Raw genomic sequence first — 22,435 nt, forward strand, 5'->3', positions numbered from 1 at the left:
CTTATACACCACACGGGCGTATGGGCATCACGTCGTCACTATTGTGAGGACGTGAGGATATCACGCCGCACCACAGGTGACGACGTATGAATATCACATCGTCGCCTGTGGTGAGGCGTGAGGATATCACGCCGTCACCTGTGGTGCGGCGTGATGTTCATACGTCGTCGCCAGAGGTGACGGTGTGATCTCCACACGCCCCATGTCCCGATTCCGATTTCGAATAACAGCAAAATCCAATGCAAAAAACGTCCAAAAAACATCAAAATCAAACGGAAATACATATCATAGGTCCCTTTCCTTTGCCGCCCCTCCGCCGATCCATGTTTTCGTTGATAAATTAGTCTGGATTAGATTAAAGAGAGTTTAGGTTGTTTGAGAGGATTTGAGAATTCTGAAAATTGTCTAAAGGGTATTTCGGTCTTTTCACGGGACTAGGGGTGGGAATTCAAAGCTGGATATAGTAATTCACAATAAAATATATATATATCCTATCGAGACAGAATTTGTAACTTGTTATCTTCTTACCTAACAGGTAAAGATTTACCTCCGTCCAAAAGATGGTTGAATAAATTTTTATTTTTATTTCTTTATTTAGTTAATTTTTATATTAAATTTTTTATTTTTATAATTTATTTATTGATTACTTCACTACTTGCTTGATCTTGTAATTATTAATCTCCCTACTGTTAGTTTGGACATTATTTCTTCATAATTGGTCTTGGGTATATGGTCTTACTGGTTTGGGCTTCCTACATAAAGCTAATTATAAAATTACAACTAAATCAAATTATTAAATTTAATTCTGAATATGTCTATCATTTTTTATATATAACAAACATTTACATATTAATGTAAAAATTCTAAACTCAAATTCATAAATCCTAAATCTCAAACAATATATTATAGACCCATAATTTATAAACTCTAACTCTTAAAATAGATTAAAAATAATGATTTTAATAGTTTGACATAATTTGAATCATGACTTGACATAATTTAGATAGTTTTTAAAAAGTGAATTTATAAGTAATTTATATATGAATTCAATACTTTTTTTATAATTTCTTTCTACCCCAAACTCACAAGATTTGTTATACTCGCTGCTCCCTGGACTATTTTTCTAATTTTCCATTTCAAGTACTATAATCTAATTTTGTACTTTAATCCCTTTTTTAAATCCTTGCTGAATTTCTTTTTTTCTTTCTTTTTTTGTTTGTAAGTACTAAATAACGATGCCTAAAAACTAGAGGTGACAATAAAGTACACCATAAATTTAAAAAACAAACTAAAATTCGCCAGGGGAAAAAATATTAAGAATATCATAACAGCAAAATCAAAAAATATATTCAGAGTTGTGTAGAGGCTTTGTATGTGCAACAAATGAATAAATGGCTTTTGATTTCCAAAAGAATCGCTTACATGTTCATGACAAGATATCTCAACTCTCAAACTACACAGCCTTTCTAAGCCCTTACTAGTTTTATTGAAAGAGGTGAACATTTTCCTCTCCCGTTCGACAACAAAAATTTAAGGACTGTTAACCAAAAATTTGTAGTAATTCAAGATAAAACTACTCACTGAACAGAGTGATCAAGCAGTTGCTTCCTTCAGATATGCAATGAGATCTGCACGCTCCTGTGGCTTCTTCAATCCAGGGAACACCATCTTTGTACCAGGTATGTACTGTAACAAACAATTGTAGGCACAATATCCACTTCAGATCATGCCCAAAAATAGTTTTCAAAAAGTGCAAATGTAGCATCATAACAAGCCAGTTTGACATTCTATTCACCATATGTAACATAACACAGAACAGAAACAAAGTCCATTTAGCTCTTCCTATAAAGGCTTGAATACCTTATAGCCAGGAAAAGGAAGAAAAACTCTCCAATTCTACATGATCGGCTAAAATACGCAAGCACAAGCACACTTAATAAATTTCGGTTAAAAATCAATAAACACAAATTTTGGATTGATTGAGCTTTAGTTTAATTCTTTATAAAGTCTCCAATGCCCAGGAAAAGAAAAGAGATCCTCAACTTTACATTTTTATGTATATTCTTCAAAGTATTCAACCAGATTATACATTAGACCCCAATTCACATATGGCACTTGCACCAAAATTATACTTAAAGGCACAAAATCATAGCCAAACAAGATTGATAAACGCCACACAACTTTATATCCTACATTATGAAATAACAAATCCAAACAAACTTCAACACCATCAATCGATCCTCTGATAATCATAGATTGAAAAACACGCTTGTTTAAGAATAGATTTGGATCTACATTCCTTTCCTACACACTTTTCAATGCACATTACGAAGAATCCAAAAGTCTGTGTTTAAAGTTTTCCTACGTAATGAAAAATGCCAAATGGTTGTACCTTCTTAGGATTCAGCAAATAATCGTACAAAGTATGCTCGCCCCAACCGACGGCCATGTTCTTGTTAGCCGAAGAATAAGAATATCCAGGCATTGTACCAGACTGTCTTCCAAAAAGTCCATTCAGATTAGGTCCTACAGGGAACTCAGAATCAGTGAATTACTCTCCCAAAACATATAAGCTTAACCAAAATTACAAAAACAGAAAACAGATCCACAATCGAAGAATCGAACGGTAAAAGAACGTTATAAATTTAGTATACCTTGCTTATGGCCGCCGCCTTGCTCGACGGTATGGCACTGAGCGCATTTAGTCCTAAAGATTTTATCTCCAGATTTGGCATTGCCAGGTGGTGCTTGATCGAATGAGGCCATGAGATTTCTTTTGGTATTGGATCTTTACAAGTGAAAGAAAATGGTGGTTTTGTATTGGGGAGAAAGGTGGAAATTGAATATGACCCTGTCATCATAAAATAACAGAAAGACCTCTGCTTACGCTGTGTAATCACCAAAACAGTTACATTCGGAACATTTCCAATTTTTGCTTTGGTTCGTGTCACTGAATCATCCAACTCGGCATCTCTGTGGCTCAATTAAAGCCTAGCTCCATTGTTCATCAATTGGACTCAAGATTTTTCTAATGGAAGGTTTATTATAGCATGTGTGATGTTTAATGGTTAGTTACGATTTTTTTTTTAAGTAATATTTCATTGGAAGGAAGTAGTTTTTCAAAATTGTGTGAGGTAAAAAAAATTATTAATTAACAATATTGGAATTGAAAGTATTATTTGCCAAACAAATTTTTGAATAACGGTCTATGCCCTATGTGGTAGATTTGGCGCGTGGAAGCCACGTGCAGATCCAACAATCGGACATCGTCCATGGCTCTCAATCTTCAACAATTTGGATTTTAGGGATGGTGTAAAAGGTTGTTACTAAATTATGTAACAAATATAATTTTATTGTTATCACTCGAGTAGTTTGTTATTACTCCATCTAGATAAGTAACAACAAACTAAAACTCACTAGAGATGGTCTTAAAACTTAATAATTAACGGGTTCAATCGGTTGATTTTGGCTAATTAAACTAAATGACGTCATAATTTATATATATATATATATATATATATATATATATATATATATATATATATATATATATATATAATAAAATTCTTGTTAATTAAACATAAATATATATGTAAATATAATACAATGTATATTTTTAATATAATTTAAATTATAAAATCTACTAAACTTTTAAATTTTATGTTATGTATATTTAAAATTTAAATACTAAGTAAATTTTGAGTAAAGTTCAAAAAAAACTCATGTACTTTCACTTTTTGTCAAACTAGTATCTGAAAAAAAAATTGTACAAACGGGGACTGCGGTTTTCGATTTGCTAAAAACGATAATCGTTTAGTTTGACACTATAACAATTACTGTTGTAGACCTCAAAATAAAAAATTTCAAGATTTAAAGTTGTTTACTACCACATTTACCATGGAACCAGATTTTTTATTTTCCAAAATTATCATTTTCGGTGATTTCTCTATCTAGACATTCACTTTCTCTCTACTTACCAAATAACACCTAATGACTTCAAAATTATAAAGTTTGAAAATTAAAGTTATTTAGAATATCATAAGTCTTTGAATTTTTCAATTTTGAGGTCGTCAACGCTCATTTTAATTTTGAGGTCCTTGTTTCTGATAAAGCGAAAAACTGCAATCATCTCCTTATTACAAACGAAAACCCCATTCCACGTTTGGACAAATAAAAATTACATGTACCAATTTGATAAAAAAAAAAAAAAAGTGAAACACAAGGGTTTTTTTAGAATTTACCTATAACTTTTTAATTATATTGTAAAGATAAATTAACTTTTAAATAATATTTATCAAAATATAAAAAAAAATAATATTTTAAATTTTAAATATTTAAATATTAGTACAATATAAATCTATATTGCTACTAATAGTTACAAGTTGAAAGTTAACTTAATGATAATACCGTGTATAATAGTTACTTGATGGTCTAAGTTCGAACCCTTACCATCTACATACATTTGTTTAAATTAAATATGAGTGAAAGATTAACCGATCTGGTTTATCATTAACCTGACTCAATTCAAGTGGTTCAATTTGGTTTGATGGATATTTAAAAATCCAACATCAACTGGATTCGTTCACGGTCAAACCGACCGGTCCGATCCGATTGAACACAAGTATAAATACAATAGTCTTAGGAGATAAGTGAGAATCAAAATCAAAACTAACTATAAGATAGAGATAATTGTTGAGTAATTATCTCAAACAAACTTGATTGACTATGTAACTGGTAAATTTAGGTTTGCATTCACTGGAATATAGATACATATGACTTGCTTATAAAGATTGGGAATCTCGAACAAATTCGAGCATTGGACCAGATTAAAAATATACGCAATATATTTATTGAAGATTAAGGTTTGACGTTTACCTACAACTATGTTCAATTGCTTTAAAGGAAATACATTTTATTAGTACATATTAAGCATATCCAGGGGCGGATGTAGGGGTCAAAGCCCCCCTCATCCCAAATAAAAGAAAAAAAAAATTAAGTCCAAAATGGAGGGTTAAGATGTAAAAATACCCCTAACATTTTGGATCAGTAGTAATTTTATCCCTAATGTTAGAAGCCAGGAGCAATTTTACCCCTAACGTTGATAAATTGGGTCAATTTGAGAAATAATTCATCAAACTGTCTTCTCGGTCATAAATCTTGTCATTTACACTTCACACATGCGTTATTTTATCAGTAACAAATCACAAATATATGTTGGGATGTGAAAAAAATAAGAAAAAAATATACTGTACAAAAATTAAACAAAAAAATTCAAAAAATTCACCGAATTTATAAATATTAATCTCCAATTTTATTATTAAATTACAAAAAACATTATATCATATGCAATTGGTGCAAAATAAAGAAAAAAAAATAATTGTATTTTATAATAGTGTCTGAAATTGATCCAATTTATCAACGTTAGGGGTAAAATTGCTCTTGGCTACAAACATTAGGGGAAAATTGCATCATTTTAGACGTTAGGGATAAAATTGCTCCTGACCCAAAACGTTAGGGGTATTTTTGCACCTTAACCCTAAAAAGAAGCAGTATAGGTAGAAACAACAGATCGTTTTCAAGCTATGACAGATCGTAAATATCAATTGCCACCTCGTAATCGTCGATCATTGTCACCTCGTAATCGTCAATCTACTTTTTATTTTTTTATTTTAAGACATTTTGTATCGAACATCAATTATATACTAAAATATATTTTTTTCAATTAATGTTATTTTATTTAAAAAAATTTACATAGAGTTTTACCCCCTTCCCTCAAATCCGGGATCCACCATTGAGCATATCATTCCTTCAAACCATTGGTTATGAAACTCTGGGGGAACACGCAAAGATCACATTTCCCAAGTTCATATACTCACAATTGCTCAAAATATACATGTCATTGTTGTTGTGTCGAAAACACAATCTTATGGTAATAATAATTGAAATTCGGTAATTATTGTATTTTTCTTTCTCAATGGCTTCCCCCCTTTGCATAAATGATTTTAGAATTCAATAATTATTTTACTTTTCTTTCTCATCTACGAATTAATTTAAAATTTTTAATCAGAAACCAAATATTAACCGAGCAGAGCAAGAACACTTAGTTCAAATTAAAATTGACATCAATTGATGTTTACCAGTTGGTTTGCATTTGACATCCTGCTTTAAATCCTTTAGCAAATTAAGGGATCACTAAAACAATTAACTTCCATTAAGAATTCCTAATGTGATTCAATGACTGAATGCAAGCGTTGGTAAAATTATGGTGGGGAACGGATATTCACATCAATATATGAACTAAAATTCTAATAAGCATTCATATTTTTGTGCTATTCAGATCAAAATCCCTTGAACTAACCAACCCAAACTCATCTTACCTGGCTAACCCCAACCTTCCAATGAACCCAACAAGCTTAACCTATAAATTCTTCTTATGAAAACTGGCTCAAGGATACAAGAATGGTGGATCACTCTCCCAACAAACAAATCATTGGCATTTTACATCTTAACAACTTGCCTATTCTCTATGTCAACCACCATCATGCACAAACAAGAAGAATTTCCCTGAATGGGAAACTGAAACCCATCATTTATTGAACGGAGATGCAATTGTGTCAATACATCATAAAGTATAATGTACAAAGAACAAATATATTGGTTCATTACTCGCACTACAGATAACTCAAATGTAAGGGTGGCAATTCTGACACTAAAATGATTTACCAAGACGGCTGACACGATACAATTGACAAAATTACTATTTTTCTTGCATTTATACCACCACTATATATATATAAAATAACACAATAACCCAAATTCTCCTCTACTTAATGAGGTCTTACAAAACTTGTTACCTGTTGAAATACAGTATTCAAAAATTAACAATTTTGTTCAATGAAATTCTCTCCACCAAAATATAGTGGCCGCAAAGCAAAATCAATCGCTCAGACAAACAGATCAAACCAATGAGATAAGAAGAATGATTCTATATGACTTAATGATACTCCAAACCCCAATACAAACAGACGATGAACCACATCAAGATCAAAGCACAGAAGGATATTTAAACACTTCAGATCCTAAAACATATGGGACTAATAAGTAAATCAATAAAAGGACGAACAACAAAAGAACCAGAGGCATATGATTTAGAATTTCATGGCAGTAATAAATCAACAGGTAGTATGACTTTCAAAAAATTAATAAGGGGTTCATGAAATCATTCATGAAAAAGCGTTTACAACAACAGTTTTCTCCTAATCTCAATTCCCAAAATATTTGAGCATCTTCTGCACCTTAATCCATCTTTATTTGAAAGAAGTGGATAATTTTCTCTTCTTTGAAAAAATAAACTGTCTAGGATATTAATAAATGTCATGAATCATTTGCTATATAGCCACATACTAAACAAGCAGATCAGGCAGTTGCTTCCTTCAGATAGGCAATGAGATCAGCACGATCCTGTGGCTTCTTCAAACCAGGGAAGACCATCTTAGTTCCAGGAATGTACTGCACAGAGCAAAATTATAAGGAAACCATTAATTTGCGACATGCCCAAGTGATTATTATATTAAGACCGGGGACAACAAGCATGCAAGACACAAACATGATCATTTCGCAATATTTCAACACAGCAATTTATCACCAAGAGGGAAAAAAATAATGATCTCTCTCTTGCAGCCAAGCTTATTTATTGGGTGTTAATAGAAATCCATTAAACAAATAGATGCGCTAAAAACCATTTCTACGACCACTAAATCATCAAGGCTAATCAATCAGCTTCATAGTGAAACAATTTAGCCTTAGCCCATACAAGTTGTCCAAAAAGCAAAAGATGATACATATATTATGGAACAAATCCCAAACTACTTTATTCTATCATCAATTGAAAATCATCCCCTAAATCTATCAACTAAAATCAAGATAGAAACCAACTATACTCCAACAATCCCAATCAAATCTTTCTTTGTAAAACTCTTCAGTCTATAAGCAAAGCAGGCGCAGAAAAATACTGACTTGCAAAATAACAAAGAAAAAAAAAATCCAGCGAAGGTGATGATCAAATACCTTCTTAGGGTTAAGCAAGTAATCATACAAGGTATTCTCTCCCCAAGTCACAGCCATATTCTTGTTAGCGGCAGAGTAAGAATACCCAGCAGTAGTCCCAGATTGCCTACCGAAAAGCCCATTCAAATTAGGTCCTGGAGAAGCAGAAATGTTAAATCATTGGCCCTTCTCATATCAAATCAGATCCATCGACACAAAACCAAACCAAACAAATCACTTGATCAAAGAAAAAATGCAATCGGATCCATAATAGAAAGGTAGGCATAACAAAAACATACCCTGTTTGTGACCGGCGCCTTTGTCGACGGTGTGGCATTGAGCGCACTTAGTCCTGAAGATCTTATCTCCGACCTTCGCATCGCCAGGAGGTGCTTGATCGAATGATGCCATTCCTTTTTTCTAGAGCTTTTTCTGTACACAAAATCTCGAAGAGACGAAAGCTAGGGTTTCAATAATTTTCACCAGAAGAACAGAAAATAAGAAGACCGATTTAGAATTTATTGAACCAGAAAGAACCTTAGGGCTTTTCTCCACACACAATGTCAGAATTACCCTTGCCCTTTTCATTTCTTTTCTTTTTTTTTCTTTTCTGTTTTTTGAAAGGTTTTTTTTTATGAAATTACCTTTGCTTTTTATATTGCATATTTGTTTTTTAAATTTTTTTTGTTTTGATATATTTATATTGCATATTGTGAGAGCCTTCCTTGAAAACAATTTTTTTTTTAAATTAGTCCAATTAATCTGTTTGAAACTAGTAAAATACTTTTTGATTGAATGTTCTACTGTGTGCATGAAAATTTAAATTTTTAAAATCTCTAGTTTAAATATGAAAAACAAGATTTGAGTCTTTGAAATATTATACTTCGTTTAAAAAATATTGATAACATTAAACTTTTATAAAAAAAAAGTTTTTTTTTTTTTTAAAGAATGAATTTTAACTCCCAACCTCTCAAATTTAAAACTAAAGGTGTAACAATTTAGCTTCTTATAAAAAAAATATATTAAAAATATTACAAACCAACAACTCTAGTTTTTACAAAAAAAAAATGTCATTTATAATTTAAGTAGAATGACTTAAAATGATAAAAAAAAATTATCAAATTTAAAATGGAAAAAATAAAAATTTAAAATTTACTATTTGATATATGGTATTTGGTTATCTCATTTTCATTTCTTATTTGTCTTTCATTTGAAAAGAATGAGCTTAAGTGTTTGGTTAAATACTTCTTGCTTACCTTTTATAGCTGAAAAATAGCGTTGCATAAAAGCAATCGCTTTTTGGAAAAAAAAAAATTCCAACAACAAACAGCAGTAAACCAAACGGGTCCATGATCTTTATCACTTTTTTATAGAATATTTATCAGTTTTCGTATTTCAAAATCATTTATATTTTTTAGGGCCGGTTTGGTTTGTCTTCTATTTGCTGTTGGAAAATGATACTTTTCCAAAAAAACTACTTTTCAGTTATAAAATACAAACAAAATTTAAGAGGAAAAAATAAGCAAGTAAACACCGTCTTAATATTTTTGAAAGTTGGAGATCTTACAAATTACAGTAAAACTTGTATAAATTAATAATATTGGGACCATGGAATTTTATTAATTTAAAGAGTTATTTATTTTTTTTGGTAGAAATTTAAAGAGTTATTAATTAATCGATAAATTAATAATTATTAATTTATATAGTAATTTGATTTTTTTAAAAAAATAAATTACTAATTACTAATTTAAATAAAGTTTTTGTCTAAAATCAATGAACAAATAAAATTAAATGTGCATTATATAAGTTAATTGAACTTGGAAGTTCATTGTATTTATGTGAAAAATATTCAATGTATCATAGTTAATAAACTACTATAATTTTTTTTTATATGGAGTGTTGTTTCAAATCATACAAAAAATAGGCTTTTTATGAATCAATCACAACGAATTTAGAGGAAGCGATCACTGAAAATATTCATGAACTTGAGAAAATGATTGGTCAGCTTGGTTACTACAATCCACTGGATTTCAATCAAATATTGGATTATCCAGGTGAAAACAACGAATGCTCACAAATCCGAAGTTTAGAAAAAATTGTGTAAAGCGTTATGCAAAATTCAATTGAGGATGAAGCTGAAAATGATTCGGTACCTTTGAAATCAGTCACAAGAAAGGAAACAATTACAACATCGTCCACTTTTTACAATTTTTTGTTACAATTTGACAAGGATACACCGAAACTTTTGAATGCACTTAGAATAGTTAGAGATGAAATTCAACTAAATTTAAATTTTAAAAAAAACAAAATACTGTAGATTCATATTTTGCTAAATTATCCTAAGTACGTATATCTATATATATTTCACATATATATTTGAGAAATTATTAATTTATAGAGGTAATAATACAATGTATTTATAAATGGTTGTTCCAGAAAATTATTATCTTATTAATTTATTAAAATTGATCATTTTTTGAACTGGTCCAAGTCGGGACTAGAAAAAATTATTATTTTAAGGAGTTTATTAATTTATCAAGTATTAATTACTCACTTGTTTTTTTGCTGACGATAGTTACTTGTTTTTCAGGGCAAACATGGAGGAATGTAATGCAATCAAACAGTGTCTTCAACATTATGAGCAAGCTTCGGGGCAGAAAATAAATCTCTCTAAATCTTCCCTCCATTTCAGCAGAAATGTATTAACAGAGACTTGCTCACTTATTGGTGCCTGTCTGGGTGTGGGTGTTGTTTCTAATCCGGGCAAATACCTTGGTCTACCATCGCTAATAGGAAGAAACAAAAGGGAAGTGTTCGAATATCTAGAGCTTATGATCAGAAAACGAATCAACAACTGGAAAGTTAGGTTTTTATCAAAGGCCGGGAAGGAAGTTCTTATCAAGTCAGTGTTACAATCACTTCCTTCCTATGTTATGAGTATGTTTCTTGTTCCAAATACACTATGTGTAGATCTGGAAAAATTACTTAATTCGTTCTGGTGGGGGTCTGAAGACGGTGATGGAAAAAAGATTCATTGGAAGTCTTGGGAGAAGCTTTGTGAGCCTAAAAATAAAGGTGGCCTGGGTTTTAAAATTTTTCACACATTCAACATTGCACTCTTAGCCAAGCAGGCCTGGCGTTTGTTGGTAAGACCATCCTCCCTGGTAGCTAAAATTTTTAAGGCTCGTTACTTCCCACATTCTTCAATTCTTGAAGCTGAAGTAAGAGCTAATCCAAGTTATATTTGGCGTAGTATCCTTGCTGGTCTTCCACTGTTGAAATCACAAATTCGTATTCTTATCGGTTCAGGGGAGGAGGTGAATGTATGGACTGATCCTTGGCTACCTGATGAAATCAATCCATATGTTGATAGTATTGCGCCACCTGGTGATGAATCATTTACAGTGGTTATGTTGCGATCTGATAGGAATGGTGGGTGGGATCATTCGATTTTACAGAGTCTATTCTCGGTAAGGGATAGAATACTTATTTCTAAAATCACTCTGAGTCAGAGAGAGACACAAGATCGTTGGTGGTGGAGGTTAGAACGAAATGGGGCCTATTCGGTTAAAAGTGGCTATAGTTTCCTGCAAAATAATAGTGTTAATGCTCAAGAGGTTGAGTTGGGTAGGGTTCTGAACAGCATTTGGAGGATTAAAATCCCTCCTAAAGTTCGACATCTGATGTGGAGAGCTAGCACTCTGTGTCTGCCAACAAGATCCGAGCTAGTAAAGAAACGAATCAATATTCCAACACTTTGTCCTCGATGTAATATTCATGATGAAACTATCCTACATGCGCTAGTCACCAGTCCGGAAGCAAGACAAGTTTGGATGATGTCTAAGGTAGGAGATATGAGCTTTCGGGTTAGTAGCTTCTGTGATTTCTGGGCTTTTATTATAAATCACCATGATAATATGTCTGTTGAGATTGCTGCTACGTTATGCTGGGTAATTTGGAATGATAGAAATAGGCTGGTGTGGGAAGAAAATCGTCAACCTCCTGTTGTTTCTTATAACAATGCAACAATGTTTCTGAACAGTTGGCAGCAGGCCCAGACTGTGATTGCAGCGCCTGGTGGAGAAGCAGTTAGTTTGAAGTGGTCATGCCCGGCACAAGATAATTTGAAGCTCAATGTTGACGCTGCTCTATTCCAAGATACAGGTCATGCTGGTTTTGGTTTTGTATTAAGGAATCATGAGGGGTGTTTCATAGCTGCTGGCAATGGTGTGATCAATAACTGTCAGGACCCGCTATTGGCTGAAGGAATGAGTTGCCGTGAAGCTCTTAGTTGGTTGAAGAAGGAAGGTTATCCGAATGTTCATCTGGAAATGGATTCTCAGCTCTTGGTTCTTGCAATTTCTGGAACTACAGAACTAGTTTCCCCTTTTGGCATTATTGTTGATGATTGTAAAGCTTTGATTAGCGAGCTAAATATTTTATCTGTTTCTTTCATTAGGAGGTCAGCGAATAAGATTGCTCATATACTTGCAAGAGCGTCTGGTTCTGTGTCTGATTATGGGATATGGAAACATAATCCCCCCAGTTCATTTGTAATGACTTAAGTGCTGATATTGAATAATAATGTTTCTTTTGTTTAAAAAAAAAAATTATAAAGGTTTTACTATACTTTTTCAAAATAATCAAGTAATTCAAACACATTGTTTCAAAAAAATAAGTAATAAATTGTTTACGTTTTATTTTTTATTAGTTAAATTATTTATTATGATATATATTTTTCTTCTGTAATAGTATTATTACATACGTTAGAAGGCTTTATGGTGATAACATAAAAGAATAATGGTATTTTATTGTTTTATTATGTTATAAATTGGGTAGTGATTGAGGGACAAAATAATAATTTGGAATGAATTTGTTTATTACTAATATAGAAAAGATGTCGTGGAGAAAAAGAAAGATTGTTAGGCGTCGTAGAATCTCGAACTTTTCTTGGTATTCCTATTGGCGAGAAGCGGTTGAAGAGGGTTACACGTGGCATAACCTGTGCTGTCCAACTCACATAAGGAAAAGTCTCAGCTGTCCATGTTTTTTTTAATCCGTTCCTCTTTATTGACTGACTATTTACGCAACCGAACGCCCGTTAAGCTTTTGAATTTTCAACAAATAGAAAAGGCTAAACTTGTAGTAATTTATTATATTGGGTTAGGTTATGCTTATTTGTTTTTAACTAAGTAAGTCTTACTTTATTTTTTCCATCATTAGGTGGTGATGAACCTTGACAAAGTAAGTTCATCCAATGATAGAAAAACCAAAGTAAATCTTACTTTGTCAGAAACAAAGTAAACATAGAAGGGGCCACATATACCAGAATTTGCATACAACTCAAATTTAATAAAAAATGTTTAGACTTTATAAAATATAGAGTAAATTCAATAGACTACAGGCACTAAATTGACTTTTTAGTGGATCGTTTAGTTAGCGTTAGGTTTTTCTAAAGCAAAAAGAATTTTATCAAACAAAAGGAGCATAAAAAAACAAACTTTATACTGCATATTGCTCCTCTTGAGAGCGGCTACTCCATTTGAGAGTTCTCTGTTTTTTCCTCCGGCTAGGGTTTCTAGCTTCCCGTCTACCCTCTTGCTCCGCCGCGGCCTCTACTTTCCGGTTGCGGTTCCCCCTTCTCTCGATCTCTCTGATTGGAAGTTGACTTGGCAGTATGGACGAGCAACTTCAGAAATTGACAATTGTGGATGACGGGTTCGAATTCGATGCACCGCCATCGGAATCGGCTGCCACCGACTACAAGTGGTGCTTAGTGGGATCATTACTTACGGACCGTAACTTTAATTTCCAGGTCTTCAAACACCGGATGGCCAGCATTTGGAGACTGGGCAAAGGTATGATGATTTCTGAAATTGGGGGAAAACTACTCCTTTTCCGATTTTTTCATCCTTATGACCTGAAATGGGTAATGGATAATGGACCTTGGACTTTCGACAATCATTTGTTGATGTTGTATGCACTGAAGGAGAACGAAGAACCAGTTGAAGCGCAATTGACCCATGCCAACTTCTGGGTTCAAATTCATGGGCTCACACAGCAATTGTTTACAGAGGTGGTAGCAAAGGCGCTGGGAAATTTTATCGGTAGCTTTGTCCTTATGGATCCCAAAATTAAATGGCAGAATGAGTTGAGTTACCTTCGAGTTCAGGTTAATATGGACATAAGGCAGCCAATACAGAGAGGTAAGAAAGTCAGAAGGGCTGGTGGGGAATGGCTTCACTGTAAGTTTAAATATGAGAAACTTCCCACATTTTGCTTTATTTGTGGCTTAATTGGGCATTTGGATCGCCATTGTGAGATTTTCTTTAGCAGTGAAGAAGAAGAGATCGTCAGAGAATGGGATGTCTCTCTCAGGGCCCCTATACGCCGTTCAAACCTCCTAGGAGGGGAAAAATGGTTGAAGGAAGATTGTGAAGTGAACACAGGCGGTACATCGGTTGGCACAGGAGATATAAGTGGTAATGTAGACAGACAAGAACAGCGCCAGAGTCCTAAACAGAACCTCGCTCATTTGGCTCGGAATTTCGGGGTTAGCATATTCAAGCACAAGGGTAATGCCGATAAGCCAGTTAGTGGGAAGCAGTCGGAGGTGGGGTTGGAAGTGATGGAGGAGAGAAAGAGGAGAAGAGGAGAGGAGTCTTCAGGTAGTGGTTCGACTGGAGAGAGGATACTGGAAGTACATGTGCAGACTATGGAGGTTGATCCACCTCCTCAAACTCAAGGAGAGGGTTCGGCCAATGGGGAGATTGATCAGGAGCAAATTAACCCAAACATACAGATGAAGAGCAAACAACAACCTCCCAAGGCGGACCAGCCGGTTCGCCCTATGAAATGAAGATCTTCAGTTGGAACTGTCAGGGGCTGGGCAACACCAGGGCAGTTCCAATTCTAGCTGAACTTATGAGAGTTCACAGGCCCGACATTTTATTCCTATATGAGACGCTTGTCTGTCTGTCTCGTATGGAGAATATTAGAGCTAAACTCGATTTCGAAGGTTGCTTTATTGTTGACTGTATTGGGAGGAGTGGAGGGATTTGTGCCATGTGGAAGGAGGAAAAGTTGTGCTCCTTAAACACCTTTTCTTCTAACCATATTGACTTGACGGTGGTGGATAGTGGTGGTGATTGGCGAATCACTGGTTATTATGGGTTTCCGGAGAGAGCTAGATGAAGGTCTTCTTGGGATTTGCTAAGAAGCCTTGCTGCCGCCTCTTCTTTACCCTGGGCCATCCTAGGGGATTTTAATGACCTATTGACTCACAGTGACAAAGTGGGGCTAAACGATCACCCGGAGTGGTGTTTTAAAGGGTTTAGAGACACACTGGAAGCGTGTGCACTTATTGACATTCCTCTACAAGGTTATCAATTTACCTGGATCCGACATAGGGGGAAATTGAATGAAATTCAAGAGAAACTGGATAGAAGCCTTTGCACGGGTCCGTGGCAAGCTAAGTACCCTGATCACTTTTGCAGCAATATTACAGCCCCAACATCAGACCATTCTCCTATAATTCTCCACACAGCTCCTGTGATTAAACCGATCTTTAACAGACAGTTCCGCTTTGAAAATCATTAGACACGTATGGAGGAGTTCAGAGGGGTGGTAATTGACGCTTGGCGTACGAAAGGCTGTCTGTCGGTGGAGGATCGTCTTAGACAGACGGCGGGGACCTTAACCAGATGGAGCAGAAACATTGGGTCGGATTTTAGACGACGTATAAAGGAGCTGCGAGCTCGGCTAGAACAGCTACGTGGTAGGAGAGGGGAATGTTGAAACACCTTTCCACAAGATTTTGATTTGACAAAATCATCCATGATTAAGAGACAATTAAATTTAAGTGCTTTGATTTAATTGTACTAATCTGTTTGTTTAATGTTGAGTGTAAACTTAAAATACAAAAAGATACAGAAAGTAAGACAGGACGAAGTCAGCATGAAATCAAAGAACAAAATGAGTAAGATTGAACTCAGTATCAAAAGAATAGAAGCCTGAAGTTCAACCAAGCTAAGTGGAATGGAACTCAGCATCAGAAGTCCTCTCACTAGTTGTTGTGCAAAACAAAACTGACTAAAAGAGAACTCAACATAGAAGTTGACAACAAACAAAGACAACGAATAAAGTAGAAGCTGAGCAAATCTTCAGGACAGCATGAGAGATCCGTTCACTAGAAGACAAGTTTTGCAAACCTTCTGCACCAATAATTGAATCCTCAGAATTACACAGAAGACACATTCCGAGATACATGGGCCAACAGATTATTGCTAAAAGACAACTGCCATAAAAAGACAACGACTGCAGGAAGAAGACAAGTCTGACGTCTGAAGAAATCAGAGGGTAGGATTGGCCTGCAAAACCTGAAGCTGACCAGACGTTGTCTCCTAAAAGAGCCATTTTGGACTCAACGGCTAAATCATTTCAAATGATCCTCCTCCAGGTCTTCATCTATATAAAGACAATCAAACTCCTTGGATCATTGCCGAAGTACAAAAAGAAAAATACAAGAGAGAAAAACAAGTTCAAAGCACTCAAAAACAAGAAAGAGATCTTACACCCATTTTCTATTCCTGTGTAAATGCTAGATCGATTGTTTGTAATCATCTAAAGTGTTCTTCATTTGAAAAAGAACAACTTGTATCATTCGTGATATTGAGAGTGTTTGTGCTGAGTGTTTGGTTGTAAACATTCAGTGGTAGAGAAATCTAAGTACTAGGTTGTGGTGCTTAGTAGGAGTTGAGTAGAAGAATAGAGGACGGTACTCTTGCATATTCAACTGCCTTGTAAACGGTTTGTGCTCTACCTTTAAAGAGCTCAGTATAGGATTCCAAAAGCCCGGAGGACTCTAGGGACTGGACGTAGGCAGAGAGGCCGAACCAGGATAAGTCATACTGAGTAACTTCTAAACTCTCTCAAATATATATATATATATATATATATATATATATATATATGTGTGTGTGTGTGTGTGTGTGTGCTTGTGTTGATTGTTATATTTACTCATCATATAAACTGTAAGAAGTTGATACTGAGTAAATTGGAGTGTTGAGTTGGAAACTGACCACACTAGCGTCAATTCCCAACTCTCAAGTAAAATAGTCTTAGTCAGCATCTGACTAAAGCTGTCTTACGCTAAGTTCGGCCAAGCTGACCAAAGTTGAGTTAATCAACTCATCAAAATAATTAAGTCAGCAAGATAAATTAACGAAAAAGTTATATTAGTTCCTAACCCCCCCCCCCTTGGAACTAATCACACGGGACCAACAAGTGGTATCAGAGCCTAAGCTCATTACTCAAAGATATAACTATCTTGAGCGGATCCCCATAAATGGCTGAAAATAGCACTCGTTTCCTTCCAGGGAACCAAACAACACAGATACTCCCTGAAGGATTATCTATTAGTCGGCCTCCCCTATTCTTTGGATCCAACTATACATTCTGGAAGAATAGGATGAAGAACTTTATCCAAGCCACAAACATGAGTGCATGGCTTGCAATTGTTCAAGGACCATACGTGCCATATAAAACTGTTGACAATGAGAAAGTTGTTAAGAGTGAAACTGAGTGGTCAGAAGATGACCTTAGAAAACTTCAAAATAATGCTTCGGCTATCAATATTCTTCACTGTGCTTTAGATGCTGCAGAATACAATAAAATATCAGGTTGTGAGTCAGCACAGGAGATATGGAAAAAGCTCGAGGTGACCTACGAAGGTACAAGCAAAGTCAAAGAGTCAAAGGTGAATCAACACATGAGATTGTATGAGCTGTTCGAGATGAACGACAATGAGGACATCTCCAGCATGAATGCTAGATTCACTAATATCATAAATGAGCTAAAAAAGACTCGGCAAGAACTTCACCGAAGAAGAACAAGTGAAGAAAATCTTGAGAAGCTTACCTAAGAGCTGGCAAGCTAAGAAAACTGCAGTAGAAGAAGCTCAAGACCTGACTACATACAAGTATGACGAGCTAATCGGATCTCTGCTGACTCATGAAATCTCAATGCAAAACTTTGAAGCTAAAGAGAAAGAAAAGTCAGAAGACAAGAAACAAAAATCACTTGTCATGAAAGCTGACTCGACTGAAGCTGACTCATCAGACGATGAGGAAATAACCATGTTTACACGAAAAATGAAGAAGCTGTTTAGGAAGAATGAAAAGAACAGCAGGAGGTCATTCAGAAAAAATGACAGATACAAAGCTGAGTCCAGTGACAAATACAAGAAGGACGGCTCCAAGAGTGTCACCTGTTTTGAGTGCCACCAAACTGGGCACATCAAGTCAAGCTGCCCAAACCTCAAGAAAGAGAAGAAGGGAAGCAAAAAGGCTATGGTAGCAACATGGAGCGACAGTGATGAGTCAACCTCATCTGAAGCTGATGCAACTGAAACAGCCAACATATGTTTCATGGCTGATGATGCTGACCATTCTCAATCTGAGCAAGCTGACCTCTCCGATGAAACTGACCAGGAGGAACACAACAATGAGGTAACATCTTTACTCTTGCTTATAAATGAAATGGTCAATGCCCTGAGTGATTTATATAAACTGACTAAAAAATGTAACAAGAAAATAAAATCACTCAGCAGGCGATGTGACGAGATTGAAGAGGTCAAGCTAAGTGACCTCCGATATCTCCTCCAAGACAATTCAGACTTACATAGCAACATGCAAATAATGCATAAGTTTGTCACGGAGGTCCAATCTGAGTCAAAGAAACTAAGAAAGGACGTTACAACCTTACAGAGTCAAGTAAAAGGCTCAAACAGAAATAAACCCCATGCTGAGTACACAAGTACTAATCAGCATAAACAGTTCACTCAGTGTGACTGTTGCAGGAAAAGAGGACACACGAAAGATGTGTGTTGGTTCAACAAGCGGATTGTCCAATGTGACTTCTGCGGAAGAAAAGCACATACCACTAAGGTATGTTGGCATGCTCAGCATAATAATGCTGACCACTCTCAGCATCACCCTCAAATGGTAACTTATTGTGACTTCTGTGGTAAAAATGGCCACAGTATAAAAGTATGCCGTCACAAACTAAAATATGACTTTGCACCTGTCTATACTAACAAGAAAGGACCCAAAAAAGAATTGGGTACCTAAATATGAATAGTTTAAAATGCAGGTCAGCTTGACATGCGTGGAGAAGTCAAAACTTTGGTATATAGACAGCGCATGCTCAAGGCACATGACAGGTGATGAAACACAATTTATCACACTAGAGCTTAAACGAGGTGGTAGTGTAAGCTTTGGGGACAATAAGAAGGGTAAGATAGTTGGCTCAGGTACTATCGGAGGTAACCCAACTATTGAGTCAGTCTCCTTGGTTAAAAGTCTCAAATACAATCTGCTGAGTGTATCTCAGCTTTGCACAAGCGGCAGAAAGGTTGTATTTGATGATACTAAGTGTCAAATACTCGAGGGAAATACAAATGAAGTGATTTTAACTGCCCCTCGTATAGACAATGTATACATGCTGAATTTGGAAAAACAGATTTCTAAAAACATATGCTTAGTGTCTAAAGAGGATAACGCCTAGCTATGGCATAGAAGACTTGGTCATGTAAGCATGGACCTTCTTGCCAAACTAGCTAGAAAGCAACTAGTTGAGGGATTGCCCAAACTTAAATTTGAAAACGATCAGTTGTGTAAAGCTTGTCAGCAAGGCAAATAAACTAAGAGGTCATTTTAAAGTAAAAACATCGTCTCAACCAAGAGACCATTGGAATTACTACACTTGGATCTTTTCGGACCTATCCAGCCACTCAGCTTGGGAGGTAAGAAATTTTCCTTGGTCATTGTAGATGATTTCTCTCGGTACACTTGGGTCATCTTGCTGAGTAGCAAGGATGAAACATTTGAGATGTTTACCACATTAATTAAAAAGCTTGAAATTGACAAAGACCTAAAAGTAGCTCATATTAGAAGCGACAATGGTGGAGAATTCAAAAACCAACAGTTTGATGAATTCTGTGAAACCAGTGGTATTGACCATAATTTCTCTGCTCCTAGAACACCTCAACAGAATGGGGTTGTTGAAAGGAAGAACAGAATAATTGTCGAAATTGCTAGAACCATGCTGAGTGAAAATAGGCTTCCAAAGTATTTCTGGGGTGAAGTTGTCCACACAGCATGCTATATTCTCAATAGGGCCTTAGTTAGACCTATTCTTAAGAAAACCCCATATGAACTTTGGAAAGGAAGAAAGCCCAACATTGGCCGTTTTCGTGCCTTTGGGTGTAAGTGTTTTATACTCAATACAAAGGATAACCTTGCAAAATTTGATCCTAAAGCTGACGAAGCGATCTTTTTAGGGTACTCAACAAACAGTAAAGCATATAGAGTATATAATAAACGAACTCAAATAGTAGAAGAGTCTGTCCATATTGAGTTCGATGAAGCTGACCCTGCAGGGAAGTCAACTCAGCTCGAAGAAGATGAACTGAGCTCAGCCTCCGCTGACCAAAATGGTGCTCCTGAGTCATCAATACAGGGGCTGACCAAAGGTAAACAAGAAGTTGAAATTACCTTTGCTGACTAATCTACTCCTGCAGAAATTATAAAAACACCTGTTCCAAATAGCTCAGCGTTGCCCAAAGAAATAAGAATTCCACGAGGGCATTCAGAAAAATCCATTCTTGATACTGCTGAAAACAAGGTAATGACAAGAGATCAGCTTCGGAAGTATCTAAGCAATGTGGCTTTTGTATCAGTACATGAACCAAAGAACTTTGCTGATGCTGAGCACGATGAGTACTGGATCAATGATATGCAAGAAGAGCTCGACCAATTCACAAGAAATGAGGTATGGGATTTAGTACCTAAACCTAGGAATCAAAAGTCCATAGGAACTAAGTGGGTCTTTAGAAACAAACTAGATGGGCATGGAAATGTAGTCAGAAACAAGGCTCGACTTGTAGCTCAAGGCTATAGTCAGCAAGAGGGTATTGACTACGGTGAAACCTTTGCACCAGTGGCTAGGCTAGAAGCTATACGTATATTGTGTGCCTATGCTAGTTTTATGAACTTTAAATTATATCAAATGGATGTTAAAAGTGCATTTCTTAATGGCTTTATAAACGAAGAGGTATATGTTAACCAACCTCCTGGGTTTGAAGATCCAAAATTTCCAAACCACGTTTATAAACTCAAGAAGGCCTTGTATGGCCTGAAGCAAGCTCCAAGAGCTTGGTGTGAGAGGTTGACCAACTTCCTGCTGACCAGGAACTATGTCAGAGGAAAAGCTGACACAACCTTGTTCATTAAGAAAAAGGGTAAACATATCCTACTTGCACAAATCTATGTAGATGATATAATATTTGGTGCTACTGATGAATCTTTGTGTAAAGAATTTAGCAAACAGATGCAAACTGAGTTTGAGATGTCCATGATGGGTGAACTCAACTTCTTCCTTGGACTTCAAATTAAGCAAGGTAAGAATGGCATCTTCATAAGTCAGTCCAAGTACACCAAAGAGATGTTAAAGAAGTTCGATATGGAAGATTGCAAACCCATATCAACCCCTATGGGTACTGATACTGTCCTATGCAAAGATGAGAAAAGTAAGTCAATAGATAGTAAACTTTATCGAGGTATGATAGGCTCCTTACTTTATCTCACGGCTAGTAGACCTGATATACAGTACTCAGTATGTTATTGTGCAAGATATCAAGCTGACCCCAGGGAATCTCACTTAATTGTTGTAAAAAGAATTTTTAGATATTTGTAGAGCTCAGTTGATGCAGGTTTATGGTATCCAACCTCAAATGACTTCACACTCATTGGATATACTGATGCTGACTATGGACGAGATAAGCTAGAACGTAAAAGTACTCCAGGAGGATGTCATTTCCTTGGAAGTTGTCTAGTATCTTGGTTCAGCAAGAAGCAGTCATCAGTTGCCTTGTCTACAACTGAAGCTAAGTACGTAGCTGCTGGAAGCTATGTTGCCCAAGTTCTATGGATTAAGCAACAGCTTGAGGATTATGGAGTAAAAACAGAAACAATAGAGATCAAATGTGACAACAAGAGTGACATTGATCTATCCAAGAATCCAATCCAACACAGCAAGATGAAGCATGTCAACATAAGGCATCACTTCATCAGAGATCACGTACTAAAGGGAGAGATCAAGCTGACCTACGTACCAACAGATGAACAGCTTGCAGATATCTTCACCAAGCCATTGGCTCGTGAACAATTCAACATACTAAGGGAAGCTATCGGTATGTCTAATCCTCTTCAATAACTCTATGTGAAAAATTGAATGTTGAGTGAACTCTATATTAGTAACCACTACATGCTGAACTTAAGATGTAGAAAATCACCCTATGCTGAGTAGATGTACATGCTGAGTGATTATC

At 35.5% G+C, this 22,435-nt stretch overlaps 2 protein-coding genes across 2 annotated transcripts; both read right to left on the reverse strand.

Moving 5' to 3' along the window:
* Window positions 1-1,449: 1,449 nt before the first annotated feature.
* On the reverse strand, window positions 1,450-2,810 carry LOC136227448 (cytochrome c-like). Its single transcript, XM_066016118.1, has 3 exons — window positions 2,655-2,810; window positions 2,393-2,526; window positions 1,450-1,686 (listed from the first exon to the last, which is right to left on the reverse strand). The coding sequence occupies exons 1-3, from the start codon at window positions 2,764-2,766 to the stop codon at window positions 1,594-1,596; spliced, it is 339 nt and encodes a 112-aa protein (XP_065872190.1). The 5' UTR covers window positions 2,767-2,810; the 3' UTR covers window positions 1,450-1,593.
* A 4,375-nt stretch (window positions 2,811-7,185) lies between these two features.
* LOC136227447 (cytochrome c) lies at window positions 7,186-8,547 on the reverse strand. Its single transcript, XM_066016117.1, has 3 exons — window positions 8,346-8,547; window positions 8,068-8,201; window positions 7,186-7,509 (listed from the first exon to the last, which is right to left on the reverse strand). The coding sequence occupies exons 1-3, from the start codon at window positions 8,455-8,457 to the stop codon at window positions 7,417-7,419; spliced, it is 339 nt and encodes a 112-aa protein (XP_065872189.1). The 5' UTR covers window positions 8,458-8,547; the 3' UTR covers window positions 7,186-7,416.
* Window positions 8,548-22,435: the final 13,888 nt, after the last annotated feature.

The sequence above is a fragment of the Euphorbia lathyris genome, chromosome 4 (genome assembly GCF_963576675.1).
Source record: "Euphorbia lathyris chromosome 4, ddEupLath1.1, whole genome shotgun sequence".
NCBI lineage: Eukaryota > Viridiplantae > Streptophyta > Magnoliopsida > Malpighiales > Euphorbiaceae > Euphorbia > Euphorbia lathyris.